Raw genomic sequence first — 17,236 nt, forward strand, 5'->3', positions numbered from 1 at the left:
AAGACAGAGTTATTTGGGGAATGCTGGACTCCGCACCATGAGAACAGCAGGGGAGGAGGTTGGTTTTAATTTAACAGGCCATGTTTACTCTTCCCCTCTCACCTTTGGTCTGTCTGAAATGTGCAATGAAAGCCCTCCCCGGCAGGAAGGAAGGGAGGAAGGGGCCCTGGGTGCTTACCCCTCCTCACGGCTGCTCCCAGGCCCCCCCGGCCCCGCTGCTCTGCAGTGCCTGTGTGCAGCAGCCTCCCACGTTGCACACCCAGGGCAGGGATTTCTCACGCAATAAACAATCAGACAGATGCAAAGCCTCAAAAAAAGCCCAGCTTTAATCTGTAAACTTGCAGAGAGAGACCCAGGGGCAGAGTAGAGGTGAAGGAGGCACCGGGGCAGGAGAGATATTAGCAGTCAGGTGCAGGGTCAGGGAAGATGCTGATGGGGACAGATGTGCTGGACAGTCCCTGACTCCTACGTGCAGTGCCATACCCTCCACAGCTGCTCTCTGGATCAGTGCTTCGGCTACACAACCAAATATTCACCATCTGACTGCTGTGGGTAGTGCTCAGGGGAATGGACAGTATGCTTGAGGGAGCAACAGAGCTGGGCTGAGCAGGGATGCCCCTGAGCCCCACCAGTGCCCAAGGGAGCAGTGTTTGCCGGCTGAAGGCTCTCAGGCATCTGGTCTCCAGAAAGCGGGTTCCAGCTGCTATTTGCCAATAGCAGGAAGGCATAGTTGCATGACATGGACCGTGATGGGAGAGAAACCCAACCTGGCCTGGGAGGAGGCAGGGCTGAAGAATCACCCCAGGTTATGCCACCATGGGCATCTCCTGCATGAGGCTGGAGATGGTTCAGTCTGGAGGCATTGAAATGAAAAAGCCTTTTCTTGTTTAAAAAAAAAAAAAAAAAGAATTATCCAATTTCTGTGGCTACAACATGGGGGAAGCACAGTTTTTCCTAATTGCTGTGTATACCAGAAGTGCCCCAAGCATTGCTTGGCTGCTCCCAGGGGAATTTTACTTCTCACACCAGCTGTGTGGGCAGGGAGCAGGTTTGGCTGGACCCTTCCCCATCCCAGCCCTTCCCTCGAGCACAGCCAGGATACAATGGGGACATCATTGCATTTGTGGTGGCAGGAGGATAAAAGCCATTGGCAGCAACTGCAGAAATGAGGAGCCACAGCTGAGCGTCGGCACTGGGGTGGGGGGCAGCCCAGAGGGTTCCTTGGAGGGAAGCCAGAGCCTGGCAGCACCAGAGACATGGGGGCTGGACCAGGCCCTTCCAGTTGGACAACAGCAGCACTGTGAGCTGGAATGGCTGCAAGGGAGGACAGAACTAGAGGCTGCAGGGGGGCTCATCCATGGCACAGCCCCTCCAACTGCTCCAAGGGTCTCAGTGAGGTGTGTGGCTGTGTCCTGACCCTGCTCATGGGGTGGAGGTGATGGATCACCATGGCTTGCTGGCCAGGCTGGCAGTCACCACACCATAGTGATTCCCACGGTGGCACGCAGGTCGTTGCTCTGCAGGGCAGCAGAATCTGAATCCTAGCACCAGGACAAGGGCCCTCCTCATGGACTCAGCTCCAGTGTACTGTGCCATCCACCTTAGCTTGTCAGAGCTTGGTTCCCTCCGGTGCTTGAGGGCAGGATTGGGCCCCGCTCTGCTTCCCACCTGGGCCCCCAGGCCTGCCAGCTCCTCTGGGCCACCCTCAGGAGAAGGCACAGCAGCTGGATTTCTTCTTCTGTGACTCGATGTAATCGTGGATCTGGAAGTGAGGCTCATCCAGCGGCTGCACCGCACGCTGCTTCAGCTCCCTAGAGTGGTGGGGCTGTGTTACCCTCTCCCACACTGTGCTGGTGTGTGGGAGGTGGTGAGGCTGCAGGGGACACCTTCCTTGCTCAGTGCCCTGGCCCCACGTACTCACTTGGCAATGGCCAGGAAGGCCAGCTCCACGTTCATGCCTGTCTTGGCACTCGTCTCCATGAAAGGCACTCCATACTCCTACAAGAGCAGCACGATCCAATCAGTGGCTATCACCAAGATGCCCTTCTGGCCCTCTGAATCATCCCTGTAGCCTGGACAAGGCTTGAGGGTCATCCCCTCCCTACCTTGCCCCAGGTTTTGCATGCAAGTGACTGCTGTGCTGCCCCTGCAAGAGCCAGGCAGGTCTGGGCACTCAGAGGGGAAGGCATGGCTGCATGGGAACCCTGAGTGACGTGAAATTGTCTGGGAGGGCTTAAGCTGGGTTAGACCATGGCACAACTCACCCTGGCCAGTGATGCTCCATCCTCCGTCCTCACAGCTCTCTCGCTGCTCACATCAGCCTGCCAAGGGAAGGAAAATGTCACCGCACACCTGACCAGCTGGCAGCCTGGGGCATCTGGCAAACCAGCAGTGTGGGGTGTTCAGGGGGCTGACAGGAACGAGGGGCAGCATGGATCCAGAAGTATCCACTGCCTAGAGAATCTGGGATCTGTGGAGCATCTGGGACCTGGTGGCATTGAGGATGTCAGGGGGCACCTGGGACCTGGGGACACTGAGGACCTGGAGCAGTACCTGAGGGCATCGAGGACCTGGTACCCTGTTGGGTATCAAGTACCCAGCATCATTCAGGATTTAGGGGACATCCAGTCCCAAGGGGAAATCCAGTTGGGAACTGGGCACCCAGCAGTATCTAGGACCCCTGGAGAGAATCTGGGACCTTGTTGGGCCTCTAGGTCTTGGGGTTACCTGAGGTCCAGGGGTGCATCCAGGCCTGGATGGGCATCCCATAGTCAGCAGCATCCCATACCAAAGCATCCCATAGGAGGAGCATCCCGTACCTGGAACCTCAACCTCATGCTGCCACCCGCTGGCTACCGGGAACACTGCCCTCCCCAAACCCCTGGGACCACCTCTGGGCTTGGCTGAGCCCAGAAAGAAGCAGAGCCCGGTGGAGGGTGCAGGCAGAGCCCCATCCCTGCCCAGCCATGGGGATGGCAAGGGCACGGCACAGCACAGCAAACCCCAGGGTGGACGGGGACCCTGCACGCACCTTATTGCCCAGTAACATGATGACCACGTCCTTCTGGGCGTACTCGTGGATCTCCGTCAGCCAGGCCTGTAGGGCAGCAGGACTGTGTCGGGGTGAGGGGTACTCCTCCCTCCTAACTCAGCCCTCTACCCCTCAGTACCCCCCTCCCTGCCCTCTCAGCCCTCACATCCCCTCAGCACCCCCATCTCTCCCCCACAAGGACAGGGATAATGACTTTTCTTGGCACAAGAATTATTCCAGCAACACAAATGAGCAGTCCTGAAAACGCCCCGTCTCCTGGCTACAGCCCAAGCTGTAGTTCACATCCTTCCCAAACCACGTTTTCTCCCTCAGGCATTCACCATGTCCTTAAACAAAACTCACCCAGCCATGCAGCACCCAGCCAGGTGCCCTGGGATGAGCTCCCAGCTGGCTGGGTCTGGCCAGAACAGCCAGTGCTTACGGGTAAAGCAGGCTCCTAACTGCTCCAAACACCTGGCCAGCCAAGCAGGGCACCCACGCTCCCAGTCCCGGAGAGAAACACTCCCAACCCACGGTGGGACTCACACGGATGTTGTCAAAGGACATCTTGCTGGTGATATCGTAGAGCAGCAGCAGGGCTGGAGGGGAAGAGGCAGAGGCATTGCTACACTGCAGGAATGTGCTCTGCATGGTCTCCCCATCCCTGCTGGACTCCAAACTCACCTTGGGCATCCCGGTAGTAGGCGTGGGTGACGCTGCGGAAACGCTCCTGTCCTGCTGTGTCCCAGATCTGCCGAGAAACCGCCCTGGTGAGAACAGGGAGAGCAACTTCCCCGAGCTGGGTCTGCTCCTGTGGCTCCCAGCCCTGCTGGACCACCACGCTAAGCCTGAGGTGGGTTTCCATCTGGAAATTTCTTCCCCCCTCCCAAAGCTCACCTGCAACTTCACCTTCACACCATCCACGGCCACCACTTTGTTCTGCAGAAGACAAGGAGAGCAGGTTTATCAGCCCAAAGCATGTCCTGGTGCATGTGCCAGCCAGCCCTGGTGCTGAGCTGGCATTCCACAGCCCCTCAGCTGCTCTCCCTGGGCCAGTGGGATGAAGCCAGGCTGCCTGTGGGGCTGGACATTGAAGCCTCATTGCTACAAACCATGGTCCTGATTGTTTGGCAGCTACAGGGACATCCCAGAGCAGCAACCCCTCTAGTCAGAGTGAAGAGCAGAATCAGCAGGGAGGAGACAGCAAGATCCCAGCCTGCCTTGGATCCAGTGCCTCGTTCACCTCCTACAGCCAGAGTCCCTGTCCTTGGCTCCCAAGTCCCCTCATGAGTCAGTTAATGACGTTGGCTGTCCAGCAAATCCCAGGAACACCGACCTGCTCTGGCTCCTGCTGGGAAGCTCTGGGATTGCAGCAGCCCCTGGGAAGTTGGCAGAGCTTCAGAAGTGGGGAGACATGGAAGGACGACACATAATTTTGCATTTATTAATAACACGTTGGTGTGCTTTTATATTTGCTCACCAAAAAGCCCTGATCTTTCTGATGGAACTCTTCAGCTCCATGTGCTCAGGAACCATTGCTGCACTAAAAATTTAGCCTGTTTGCAGTAATTTAAGGGTTTTGGATGCTACAAATTGCCTGGGCACACTCACTGGGTGATGCTGGGTGTCCTGCTCGGGTTTTCTTACTGGTGGAGCCTTGCTTGGTTCTTAAAGGAGGTAGTGAACACTGAGCTGGAGGGGTTGCATGTAGCACACAGCTGTATTCAGCATTTCCCCGGGAAATCTCCTGGGTCAGGAAGGTTTGGGCTGGGACTAGGAAAGGAAAGAGGCATTTCCAGCTGAGCTGGGAAGGCAGCTATTGAAGCTTAAGCAATCACTATTCTCATCTTAGAAGCGCAGGGGCTTCTCTCCAGAGGACAGAAAAAAAGAAAAGAAAAAACTACTGAAAAGCTATTTTAAGACTCTTAAAGAATCATACTTGGAGTCTGGAAAGAGAAGACCCCTATAAATAATTTGGTTGCCTGGAATTGTTTGAAATGGAAATTCAGCCCATGTGGTGATGACAGCATTTGAGCAAATGGGCTGGATAAAACAAAAACATGCCCTAGGAGACTCTGGAGATTACCTAGAGCAATGAGCCATGAGCTGCTGCAGGGGATGCTTGCACGAGGCAGGGCAGGCACCTACGGGCTGGCAACACCTCTGGGGACACCAGCACTGAGCCCAGCAGTGGGACACAGCAGATTTTCCTTCTTTCATGACTTTATCACAAGGACAGGCCTCATGGCCCCTTCAAACCAAACTCACAGCCATCTCTCTCCCCCACCCGCTGATCACCAAGCCCCCAGCTCCACCAAAACCAAACACAGTTAGGGCAGCAAAAGTGGCAGAAAACTGGAGCAGCTGCAGCTGTGGGGGCAGAGGAAGCACTGACCACACTTGACACGTGTCGGTGGCTGTGGGCAGAATCCTGCCCAGGGACACCCCCGTGACTTCCTTCCTGCTCTGCCCTGTGCTGCAAACATCTGTCCCTCCTTGGACACCCTTAGAGAGACCCTGCAGCTGAAATTTGTTGAGCAGACAGCAGTGTGGGGGTTTAAACAGAATCTGGCAACCCTAACAACTTCTCAGCAGCCCATTTCAGCCCTTTCAAGGCATGAAATTACAGCAACCAGTGTTTGTCCCCCCCAGCTGTTGGCTTTGGCCTGCATGGTGGAGCATACTGGCTGCCCAGCACACACCCCCAGACCATGAACACAGCTGGGATGGGCTAAACCTAGACTGTTTGCTGATTTAAAAGTAAGAGGCAACAGTACTAGTGGACTCTTCCCTCTATTACTGCTCTCCCAGGGAGGGGTGGAAGGGTTCCAGCAAGCACCTGTAACTGGTTGGGAGATAATTGGGGGTACAGAGGCTGGAACCCCCCGTTCCCCCTGCCCAGCACCCTGTCCTGGCCAAGGTGCAGGTCGAGGGGGGCGAGGGGCTGGCAGCTGTGGTGGTCTCACCCGGAAATCTATGCCCACGGTGGCTATGAACGTCCCGGAGAGAAAGGCCCCGTCTTTGAACTGGAGCAAGAAGCAGGTTTTCCCCACGCCCGAGTCTCCAAGTAACATCACCTGCAAGATGGGCGCAGGGAGAGATGTCAGCTGGACAGGGAGGGAGCAGCACCCCTGACTGGTGCTGAGCCCTCCCCAGTTCCTTGTCTCTCTTTGTTTCTTTCCCCAGGGCTGGTCCCGATGGGTCTGGAAAGCCCCGTGGGAGCTGGGTGTGGGATGGGACCCCTGAGGTGCAGCCAAGCAGTGCCCCAGGGCAGCAGGGCAGCCCCCAGCCATTAAAGAAGGGGAGAGCTGGTGTGAAAGCAAGTACTGCAGCAAGAAGAGATATCTCCTCGTCAGCCCCTGGCCATCTCCCAGCCCAGCAGGCTCCTAGAGAAGCAGCCACAGCTCCCAAACGAGTGGAGGCGCCTCTGCCCACGCTTTGCCCCTGACCCGGGTGTGCCCAGCCCAAGGGCTGATGCATGGCTTGGGCAAACCCTGCGTGTCCGGGACTCTCTCCCTGTCGGCGCCTGCTGCAGACACCAAAGCAAACACGGTGCCTTTCCCCTCCTGCTAAGCAAACAGGATCAGCCCAGGCTCTCCAGCCACTCCAGCACTGCTGGACTCAGGCAGGGGAGCAGCCAAGACCAACTCTGGGCTCCATAAGCACAGCCTTTCCTGATGCTGTGTTCTTCCTGCCTACCTGCAGCAACCTGTTCCTGCTCAGCAATCATTAACCTGACTGCATCTTTTTTTACCCTTATGAAAAATAGCAGTGAGCAGGACTTCAGCAGGAAGGTCCATCCCTGCACGCCCACCTGACAGGATGCTGGAGCTTGCAAAGTATTTCTCTGCAGCCCTGCTGGCTCTGGGGCAGGCAAACACAGCGGACCATGGCTACCTTCCACAGGGATGGCACAGCAAATGCCAAAGCTGGTGGCTGGAAATGCTCTGCCTCCTGCTACCAATTTGCTAGTCAAATCCTTCCCCAGGACTTGTGGGGAGCTGGGAACACTGCTCAGTTCTGCCTCCACCTCACTCTAGACCAAGCTGAAAACTGTTTTTCTTCCTCAAACATGGAAATTGCCCTCCACGAAGAGGAGTCAGAGAGGGGAGTATAAAGGCAAAGGAAAAAAAGCAGTTTAGAGAAGGTGTCAGCGTGCAGGACTACTTTGGAACCGGCTCAGTGAGGCAGCAGGGGGTGTTGGGGCTGACACCGTCAGTGCTGGGCTCGGCCTGGCGCTGTATGTTAAACTTTGGGGGTAAAAAGTTCATCAGTCCCGTGCCTCCCTTGAGCTGCTCAGATGAGGAAGGTGCTTCCTAGGGCAACCCTTGCCAGGGCTGGGGTGGGGAAGAGGGGGGCACTCAGGAACGAGGGCTCCCCCCTGCCCCAAGACCTGGCAGGGGTGCAGAGACATTCACAAGTGGCATGCTGTGGTGTGGGTGAAGAGGGGCCCTGGGCTGGATCCAGGGCTCAAATGCTGTTCCCACCTTGGAGCCCTTGGGGTGCTGTGATGGCCTGGATGGGGTCCTGCTCCCCCTGCTCTGTGCCATGGGAGGCACAGTTGCGGGGCTGGCAGGAGCCCCTTGCCCTGGAAAAGGTCTGACGGGCTTTCAGGGGGCAGAGTTTGGCCATGCTCCTCTTCCCCCGGGAGCCCCCCAAAGTCCTGTTCCTGCAGCTGGTCCCTCCTATTGACACGGCCGGGCAGGGACACCCCTGAGGCACAGACGGCACCCTCGGGCAGGGACGCCCCCATCTCCACCTCCCGGGGAGGGAAAACCCCAATCTCTGCACCTGCTGCATCGGGAGACTCCCGGGGCAGAGAAGGGCTGGGGGGATCAGCTGGGGCTGCCGCCTCCTTCGCCTTCTTCCCCGTTTCGCGGCCGCTTCCTGGGCGCGATCGCAGCAGCGGAGGAAGCGGGCGGCCCTCGGGACCCTTCCTAAACCCTTCCTGGTCTCCCCCAAGCCGGGGAGCGAGCCCAAACCTTCCCCTCTGGCAGAGCTCGGAGGGTCCATCCCTGCTCAGCCCGCGCCGCCTCCCACCTTGCCGGACAGTTCGTAATCCCGGGGCAGCGCCGGGGGATCCCCGCTGCTCTTCGGGGGTTCCCCGCTCCCCTCCAGGGTCTCGCTCCCCGCTGCCCCATCGGGGCCGCCCATGGCTCGTCCGAACGGAGCCGCCGAGTCCCGGCGCCGCGGGGCCTGCGGGAGCTGCGGCCCCACCCGGCTTCCTCCTCCTCTTCCTCCTCCTCCTCCGGCTGATGCCACCCCCGAGGCCGTGCCCCGGCCGCCTCCCTGCCCAGCCCGGGCACGGGATGAGGAGGAAGAGGCTGAAGAGTGGAAGCCTGCCCCACGGCACCCCCACACCGGGGCCCCCGCGGTGCTGGGTTTTGCTAGCGGCTTGGCTGCGCTGCACAGCGGGCAGAGCCCCGGCGCATCCCTCCGGACACTTGGGTGGGGAGAGGAGGAACTGCTCATCCCGCAAATGAACAGTCACCTCGTCCCTCACAGACTGTGGGGATGGAGACTCCGGTGCTCCCGAATCCCACCCTGCCACACCGGGATGACAGCTCCCACTCCCACCCCACCAGCCCATCCCAGGGCGGGGGGTTTGCCCCATCTGCTGCAGCCCCAGCGGTGCTGAGCTGGGCCCCAGCTGAGCACCGTGGAGCGAGGAGCCGGGAGGGCAGCGGAGCAGGAGCCTCCATCTCAGCCGGGATGGCTGCCAGGCCTCCCGTTCCCCCTGGCTGCTCGCAGCCCCCTGCATCCTACACCAGCCATTGGGGCCCAGCTCATACTGCACTTCATTTAGGAAAAACCCAAGCATGGGGATGTGGGAGAAATCCCTGGAGATGGATGTTGTGTTACCCAAAACCCCACCGCGTAAAACCCCATACAAGTCCATGCACTACAGCTGGTCAAGGTCTTTAGCCTTACAGGCATCACTTCATGCATAGGAGCCTTGAGCCCTCCGTGATCTATTTTCCCTGGAACATCTCATCTCATCTCATTAGCCTCATCAGGGCTAATCTCAGGGCAACCCCCATCCCTGCGCACACCACTGAGATTCAGGGATGGAGGGCTCCAGTGCTGTGCCCCTTTCTGCTCTCCAGGTAAAGGCCACACGTGGCCGCAGCAGGTCCAGTGGCAGAGATGCCCTCTGGAATGGCATCCACCTCCGCACCTTCTGGGGCTGCTGGCTCCTGCAGCAACCAAGCCCTCCTCTGCCCCCCAGGAAATAGAACCTGTATTTCCAGTCCTGTAACTGCAACCAGACCCAGCTGGGGGATTTATAGTTTATATGTGTTCTTTGGCCAGGAAAGTGCCCAGAGCTGGAGGCTGGAGGCACTTGGAACTCCTGGAAGTGGCTGAGCTTCCTTGCAGCAAGATGGGGAGGGGGCTGGAAGGATATGGGAAACCATGCTGGAGCTCATGGTGTTGCCTGGGCAGGAAAAACACGTGGCTGAGCATCACTTCCACACAATGGCATTTGCTGAGGGAGAAACAAGGCAGCTGGAAGCTGGCAGAGATCAGTGGTGTGGCTTAGCCTCCTCTGTCTGCCCACGGCTCAGGCCCCTCAGCAGGGGCACCCTTGGCTGCTAGTCCCTGGGCTGCTTGGCACCAGACCATCCCCACTGGTGCCACATTTTCCTGCTTTCCTTGGCCTGGACTGAAAAGAAAATTCCCGTGGGTAATCACATCCCCATAGCTAACAACCCCTTGCTGAGTTCCAGTCTTGTCACAACACTGAACCGATGACAGTATCTCTGGAGTAAGGTCCCAAGCACTGTCCCTGTCCTGAGCTTCCCCAGGAGAGGGGACACACACATCAGAGCCACTTGAGACCCCACGGCGGCTCTGCAAATAGCTCTGGATGGCAGCCGAGTGCTTTTCCCAGGCACTGTCACCATCTGCCTGAGTTTTCGCCAGGGCCCCGGGCTGGACACAGGCAGGACACAGGCTGGCATCTCCCTGGCAGAGCAGGGCAGCTCCAAAGGCAGATTTCTGTCTGTGAAGCATAAGGCTGCACTCAGACGTGGCCCATCAAGGGATTTGGAATATGGAGCTTTATCCATCCTTCATCCTTCCCAGCAGTCCAAAGCATGCCAAGAAGCACATTGCCAAACCAAACTCCTCATCCAGCAGCACCAAAGCAAAGTATCCAATTCTTTGTGCTTACCACAGATTCATAGATTCTGATTCCCCAGATAAAGTTGCTCCCCAAGGGTGAGTGCACAGCCCAGGGACCAGGGACTGGGCCCTTACCGTAAACCCAATGCCCACGGTGGCAGAGAAGGAGCCAGGAATGAACTTGCCCTGGTCAAACTGGACCAGCAGTGATGTTTTCCCCACGCCACTGTCTCCAACCAGGATTGTCTGCAAGGACCAGATAAAGAGGCATCAGTGCAGGTGTAGGGGATGGGGGAGCTGGGAGCCAGATATTTGGGTAGGTGTGCTGGGGGAATGTGGCAGCAAATGCTGCAGGATCAAGAAGGACCCACCCAGCCCCTGGATCTGTCACATTTGGTTCTGCCACTTGCCCAGAGAGGAATTTCCACCCCTTTGTCCATCTCTGTAATTAATGAAATGTTCTCTGGGATGAACTTCAGACCTGAAACCCACTGCACCCTGTCCAAGAGAGGAGAGATGGGAGGAAAAGTAAAGCACAGCCTGTCATGGAGAGTGAGCAGGAGAGAAGCTCCTACCCCAACCGAGGAAGCTGCCAGGCAGAAGCAGCCTTGGCTCATACAGGCCTGTTGGAAAACCTCTTTGGAGGATTTTGGAGTCACTGAATTAAGTCCAAAATCATTTAGTAAAGAGAGCATCTCCTGCAGCTGCTGCACACAGCTGCTGCCACAGCCAAGCAACCTCGCCAGGTCACTGGGCTGACTTTGTGCTGCCTTAATGTCATGGACCCACAGCACTCCCTCCTGGCAATGTGATGTGTTTGAAGTCATGAAGTCCTTCTGCCTCTCCAGCCTCCACGGGAAACCCCAGACCGCTCCCATCCCTGAGCAGAAGGGACAAGGGAGCTGTGCTGGTGTCAGAGCTGTCACCTCTTAAGCAGCTCCCACACTGCCAGCCCACAGCCCTGGTACCCACGGTGCACCCCTGGGGAGCTCATCTTCCCTTCTGCTCCTACCTGTGTCCCTCAAAATCCCTGACCTGAGGGAGACCTACAGTGCAAACAGAACCCCTCCATTCCCTCTGCTGGTATCTGGGTCTTGTTCACAGAGCCACTGGCAAACATTCCCATCCTTTCAGGAAAACAAGGCACTTTCAACCCTTTTGCAGGACACGAATTAAAAGAAACGCTCTGCTACCAGCCTTCTTGCTTAGAAGTGGTTTGGGCTTTGTCTTTCAGGACAGGGGTGTTCCTGGAGCTGCAGTTCTGGCACACATGGAGTGTCCCCTCTGTTACTGGTCCCCTGTCACCCCTGAGGCTTCAGGGATGAGGCAGTGAGGTGCTGGGACTAAACCTCTCCACTCTCTGAATCCATCTCTGCTACACTTGGCTGCATCTGTTTTACCCCTTCTGGGCTTGTGCTTATGCAGCTCCAGCAGCCTTGCTGCATCCTGCAACACCTCAGTCCTTTGTCTCCAGCCTGAAGGTGTTTCAGTACCTCCCCAGCATGCAGGGGAGCCTCTGTGCACATCTGGTCCTATCCCTCTCCTGTCCCAAAGTGCCCTGGGGTGTGACCAATCCTGGCACTACATCAGGCACTGCACTTTCCCTCGTAAAACACAGCATGAGTGTGAAGGAATGTGTTTAATCAAATGCCTGAACAGCCCCAGCAGATCAAGACCTGAGTCCGTACACTGGGAGGCCACATGGGATTCACAGCACCTGCTACCACGGTTCCTGCACCTCACAGATCCCAAAGAAGTGGGCTGAAACCAAAAGCCAAGGAGCTTGAGGGCCACAAACAATGCAGAGATGTGGACTGGCAGGAAATCTGCATCCTGCCTTGCATAAAGCACCACCCCACAAACTGCCTGTTCCCACCAATACCCTTCAGTGAGTGCTTGCCTCAGTGAAGCAGCACTTTCCCTTGGAGAACACATCCCAAACACTGAACCTGTCCTGGAAAAAGCCTGACCTGCTGAGCAGAGCTGTTGGCAGGAGGGAGTCCTGCACCTCTGCCAGATGCACACTGCTGCACAGACCTGTGTGCTGAGAGGAAGAAACCTGTGCCCAGATCTGCAGCCAGAGATTTCTCCTCCTCCCTGCCTGGGCCGGTTGCAGGTCACTTGTACATTCAGAGCAGCCGCATGAGCTGGGAGCTTGCAGGGGATCTGGGGGAATGTCGGGAGGAAGAAATCTCTGGGCCAGAGGATCTGGTTCACCCCTTTCCTGGGGGAAATTTCCCTGCCCAAACCCCCCTTGGCTCTTCCCTAGGGCCCAGAACTCTTCCCTGTGCAGAGAGAAGGCTATGCCCAGGAGCAGCTGGATAGGAAAGCACCCCAAGAATTCATTACCATGAGGCTCCTGCATCTCAGTGCTGTATAATTTGGTGTTACATACTATTTCCAGGTAAAATACTGATGCTGGGATGTGCAACAAGACTGGGTACACCCTGCAGTGCTGTCTTTGGGAGCAGTTAATGCAGAGAACAGCATTAATTATGGAGGGAGAAGAGCTGGTTGGAATGAGCAACAGAAAGCCTGCAGAGCCAAGGGTTTACATGTATAAAAGGCAGATTCCCCTATTAATAATTTAAGTGGGATTCATAATAGAGACAACTCATGAATTGCTTCATGACTTAATAATAACAGTAAAATTTGGCCTGGATCAGCCAAGAGATACTCCTAATGACTTTAGGCAAAGCTCATGGGCTCTGTGGAGCGACAGCACAGTAGAAATCACTGTGGCCTTCCTGGTCACCAAATAAACAAAAAACAAGAACAACATTTTCCCACTGTGGGGAAAATGTGGCTAGTTAGCCCCCGAAACCTCAGTCTGGACAGGACTGAGTCATGATAGTAAAAAATCTCCCAGAGACAAAGTTCCACAGCTGTCCTGACTCTTCCCCCATTCTCAGCCACAGACAGACCTCCTCCACACCTTCTCATCCCCCCAGGGTTTCCCAGTTGGTTGGGTTTTTTTTTTTTTTTTTTTTTTTTTTTTTTTTTTTTTTTGCAATGGGTTTTTTTTGGTGGTTGGTTGGTTTTGTTATGTTTTGGGGTTTTTTTTTTAGGGGGGGCGAGTTTGTTTGTTTTTTGTTTTTTTTCATGGGAAACTTAAGTAAAATGTTGCAATATTCCTTTTGGTGCTGTCGATCCTCTCTGCCTGGTGGTGTGGAGATGGAACAGTGCTTTGCCAGGGCTGGGCAAGGTACAGAGGGAAACCTTACCATGATCTGGAGACTCATTTGGTGACAGTCCCACATCACCACTGCTGAGCCCCAGTGCAATCAAAACAATCCTTGTTTCCAGCTAAAGGAAATTATTTCCACTGGGTGGGCAGAGGCAACCTGACTTCTCCACCACCCCACAGCCCCAGAGAAAAGTAGGTACACCTTGTAACACCCTCCTGAAAAGAGTTGTCTGCCTGCTCTGCCTTAGGGGAAGAGCAAATATCCTTCCGTACACCTTGAGTTAGTTTTGGGGCTAATTGATCACTTCCAGTCAAAATCATGGCTGGATTGGCATAGGCTGCAGGGACAAGGCAAAATAATTCAAATTTCCCATACTTGCAAGGAAAAGAGATATTTTGGTCTAACCTGCCAAGGGTAGAGAGGTTTTGCACGGCTGTCGAGGCAGTGCAGGGAGGCAGTGGGTGCAATTCCAGTGCCAGCCAAATGGGAGGAGATCTGGGACAGTGCATGTGGGCTGAGGTTGTCTTCCCAGCTCATTTTCGAGATTTAACATGCAAAACCTGGACCTGAGATAAATATAGCTAATGGAAGCCTGACAGGGTAAAACTCCAGTCAGGGGATGCAGGGAAGGGAGAAGTGCCCTCCACAGGCTCTGGTGTTGCTCTCAGGGAGCTGATGAAGCCCCAGACACACAGGTTTGTACCAAATGATCAGGATTTATCTCAACAAATTGTGGCAAATGTGTACATGCCCCCCAGCACAGCTGCCTGCAGAGCTCAGCTGGGACATAGCACTGGGAAAGGTCTGAGGGTGAAGATATGTCTGCTTTCAGCCCCTCACCACCCCACACTTGTGGCCTCTCAGGCTGAGACTCTCAGTTCCTGAGACTTATTTTTAACCTGCTCTTTATATAAAATTGTGCTGCCTTCCCCCTGCTCCAAGCAGTACTCCAGAAATGGAGTTGGATGATGCTAGAAGCTGCTATGTGCCACAAGGACAGTTCAGGGCTGTCCCCACCTGCCCAGACACTATTTCACCATGGCCAAGACACTTATACCAGCTCGAGAGAGAGCCTGGAGCCCTCTGCCTGCCTGGCTGGGCCCTTGCCTTGGCAGAGGCTGTAGACATGCCTGCAGACATGAGTTCTCAGGCTGTGCATCAAACAAAACCTGGCTCAGATCATGCAGGAGATCCCTGTTTGCAACCCCCTGTTAACACCTTGGATCAACCACAGACAAGGAACACATCGCTCTGCCTTTGGGTCTTGCTCCGGCTGAATGGATCCAGGAATCACAGAGGAGGAAGAATGATTTGGCAATTGGTCAAATCACCTGAGAGCAGAATTCATCATTTTGTATCAAGCAAAACTATTCTGGAACAGCCCAGAATAAACCTCTGCTGTTCCTGCTTTGGTTAGCTCCTGGCCCATTTCCTCCCCAGGCCTGGGTTTAGCCACCAACCAGAAATCATTTAATCCTTGTCTCCAGACTGCAAAGCTCTCTTGAGGTTTTTCAACACATCTGAAATGCGATTGCTTGCTCAGATATAAGATCTAGTGAGATATTTGCTGCCTCACTTCCCTGGAGTGAAAGCAGCCCTGTTTCTGCAAGACAAGCAGCCCAGCCAGGAAAGGCAGAAAAATGCCAAGGGAAACATCAGGGAACATGGGACTGGAATGGTTATTTGCCCGGGCAGGTCTTCTGCCCAGAGCCTCATTTCCACCGATGTAATTCCTTAACTGCTGCAGCTGCTTCCTGGAGAAGAGAGAGTTAAGGCTTTACAAAGAATCAAAGTTTCTCAAGTCATCCCTGGGGACGTATTCTATGTATTCCATGTACAACAGAAATGAGAGCTGTCAGTAATTGATATTTTTCTACTAATCAAGGGCTGGGCACCTTGCCCTGAGTACAGCAGGATACAGATCGGACTGGGATTTGTGAAGAGGGATCCACAGAACCCCAGCCCTTCTCCTGTCTTGTCACATCCCTGATTTTCCCAAGGGTGCCAGTTCCTGCACAGTCACTGGGGACTGCAGGAAAGCAGTGTGAGGACAGCAGGAAGGAGTGATGGGTGGATCTGTGATAAATCAGCATCTCCTCCATCACTCCAGGAGTTGCAGGGCAGCACCTGACTGCAGAGAGCAAAATCCCTGCTGCTGCTGTCCCCGCAGCAAAGCTTGAGCGCCCCACGTCTTTCAGGGACACCACCAACCCTGACCACCCTCTGTGCAATTGCAGTTACAAAACAGAGTCCCAGGAACACTGCAAAAGAGGATTTCAAAGAAACAAGGGCAGGAACGGACGTCTCTGGGACACGGCTATTTCATGGCAGGGAAGTCCCGGCTCATTAATCTGCTTCTGGCAAACAGAGCCCCGGGTTCAGCTGCTCCCGACCCGCCCTGAGCCTGCACAGGACAGTGGGGGCGGCTGAAGGGCGGCTGCGGGCTGTGCCGCGGGACTGGCCCCGTTCCAGCAGTCCTGGCTTCCCAAACACGCCGAATCCTGCCACCCCCGTGCCCACCAGCAGCCGGGATGTGGCTGGGACCGGGGCCAAACCCCGCAGGCTGCCCATCCCCACAGCGGGGAGAGAGCTGCCGCCGCACCCCCACCGCCGCACCGGAATGAGGATGAGAGACGGACCCCACCGGCAGACGAGGAACGAGGAAGGCAGAGGGACGGAATTTGTCGGGAAGTTCAAGCAGGAGCCCTGCCCCTTCTACCCCCTCTACAGCCCCCTCCCGGGCGCCCCCATCCCCAGACCCATCCCTACCTTGTGCAGCAGTGCCTCGTTGTAGCCGTCACCCCCCGGGACGGCGGCGCGGGCTTCCATGGCCGGGGGGCTGCGGGTGCCCGGGCCGGGCTGCCCCTGAAGCACCGCGGACAGCGCCCGTCCCGCTCAGCACCGCGGGCAGCGCCCGCCCCGCCCGGGACCGCCCGGCCCGGTTCGGCCCCGCAGCGCCCGCCCGGTGCGGCACGGCCCGGCCCGCTCCGTCACCGCGGGACAGCGGTGCTCGGTGCTCGTCGCCGCCACTCGCAGGGTTCCCCCGCCCGGAGGAGGCGGCGGGGGGGAAGCGGGGAGAGGCCAGTCCCGCCCGGGGGCGGGGAGGCGGTGGGATTGTCGCCCACGCCGGCAGAGCCCACCGGACTCCCCGCACAACCGCTGGTCCCTCCCCACCTCTCCTCCCCATCTCTGTCCACCGCGATAGAGCCCCTCGACTTCGCACAGCCCGGGGGTCCCGGCCGTCGCCGCCGGGAATCTCTGGCCTTCTTCTCTCCGCCGCGGGAGGCGCCCACGGGGCACGGCCAGCCCTGGCGGAGAGAATTTCGGTACCAGCTCCGATCAGTGCCGAGCCGAGAGCAAGGAACCAGGTCCGCTGCCCTGCTCCAGCCCGGATTCACAGCAGGCTCGTCGGCACTAAAGAAGCAGCGAGGCTGCTCCGGCTGCCACCCCTCCAGACATCAGCCCACAGAGCCCACGGGCAGGGATGAAGCACAGAGCTGCGTGGTCATCAGCGTGTCACCCCAGGGAGGGGCAGCAGCTCTGCTAGCCAGGCCATTTTATCTTCTTTACCAAACTGGTGCTGAGCCTGCTTTACCCTGACAGGTCTGCTTTGGGATTCCACTGCATTTACAGAGCCCAGCTAGGACTCTGCTTAGAGTAAAAAAATTTGTTGTTAGAAACAGGATAAAGCTGTGCCTAAACCTGAAGGTGACAGTCAATATCTTGTTGAGATCCTTTTCTTTACGACTCCCTTCAGAGCAATCTGATGTTGTTGATTGCACTGGAAATAAATTAAACTTTACTCAGAAGTTCATTTAAGAGAGACTCGATTCAGTCTCCAATTCCCTCCTTCCAGAGCAGCAGATGGCCTCAAGCCAGAGGAACAGACCAT

At 56.4% G+C, this 17,236-nt stretch overlaps 1 protein-coding gene across 3 annotated transcripts; it reads right to left on the minus strand.

The window, feature by feature from the left end:
- Positions 1–895: 895 nt before the first annotated feature.
- RAB37 (RAB37, member RAS oncogene family) lies at positions 896–16,262 on the minus strand. 3 transcript variants are annotated; one of them, XM_068209559.1, is made up of 10 exons: positions 16,114–16,262; positions 10,292–10,402; positions 5,998–6,108; positions 3,929–3,970; positions 3,716–3,782; positions 3,578–3,630; positions 3,032–3,097; positions 2,265–2,321; positions 1,922–1,998; positions 896–1,811 (listed from the first exon to the last, which is right to left on the minus strand). In XM_068209559.1, the coding sequence occupies exons 1-10, from the start codon at positions 16,171–16,173 to the stop codon at positions 1,706–1,708; spliced, it is 750 nt and encodes a 249-aa protein (XP_068065660.1). In that variant the 5' UTR covers positions 16,174–16,262; the 3' UTR covers positions 896–1,705. The 3 variants fall into 3 exon arrangements, with proteins under 3 accessions (XP_068065660.1, XP_068065663.1, XP_068065662.1); XM_068209562.1 differs by lacking the exon at positions 5,998–6,108; XM_068209561.1 differs by lacking the exons at positions 10,292–10,402; positions 16,114–16,262 and adding an exon at positions 8,072–8,204.
- Between the last annotated feature and the right edge of the window lie 974 nt (positions 16,263–17,236).

Source organism: Anomalospiza imberbis, chromosome 19 (assembly GCF_031753505.1).
Source record: "Anomalospiza imberbis isolate Cuckoo-Finch-1a 21T00152 chromosome 19, ASM3175350v1, whole genome shotgun sequence".
Lineage (NCBI taxonomy): Eukaryota > Metazoa > Chordata > Aves > Passeriformes > Viduidae > Anomalospiza > Anomalospiza imberbis.

Excerpts from the sequence above, each read along its gene's own strand:
- RAB37 (XM_068209559.1), bottom strand. The coding sequence starts at position 16,173 with ATGGAAGCCCGCGCCGCCGTCCCGGGGGGTGACGGCTACAACGAGGCA. Across the intron at positions 3,783-3,928 it reads GTGTGAAGGTGAAGTTGCAG|ATCTGGGACACAGCAGGACA; the intron begins GTGAGCTTTGGG and ends GTTTCTCGGCAG. Across the intron at positions 3,631-3,715 it reads CTACTACCGGGATGCCCAAG|CCCTGCTGCTGCTCTACGAT; the intron begins GTGAGTTTGGAG and ends CTTCCCCTCCAG.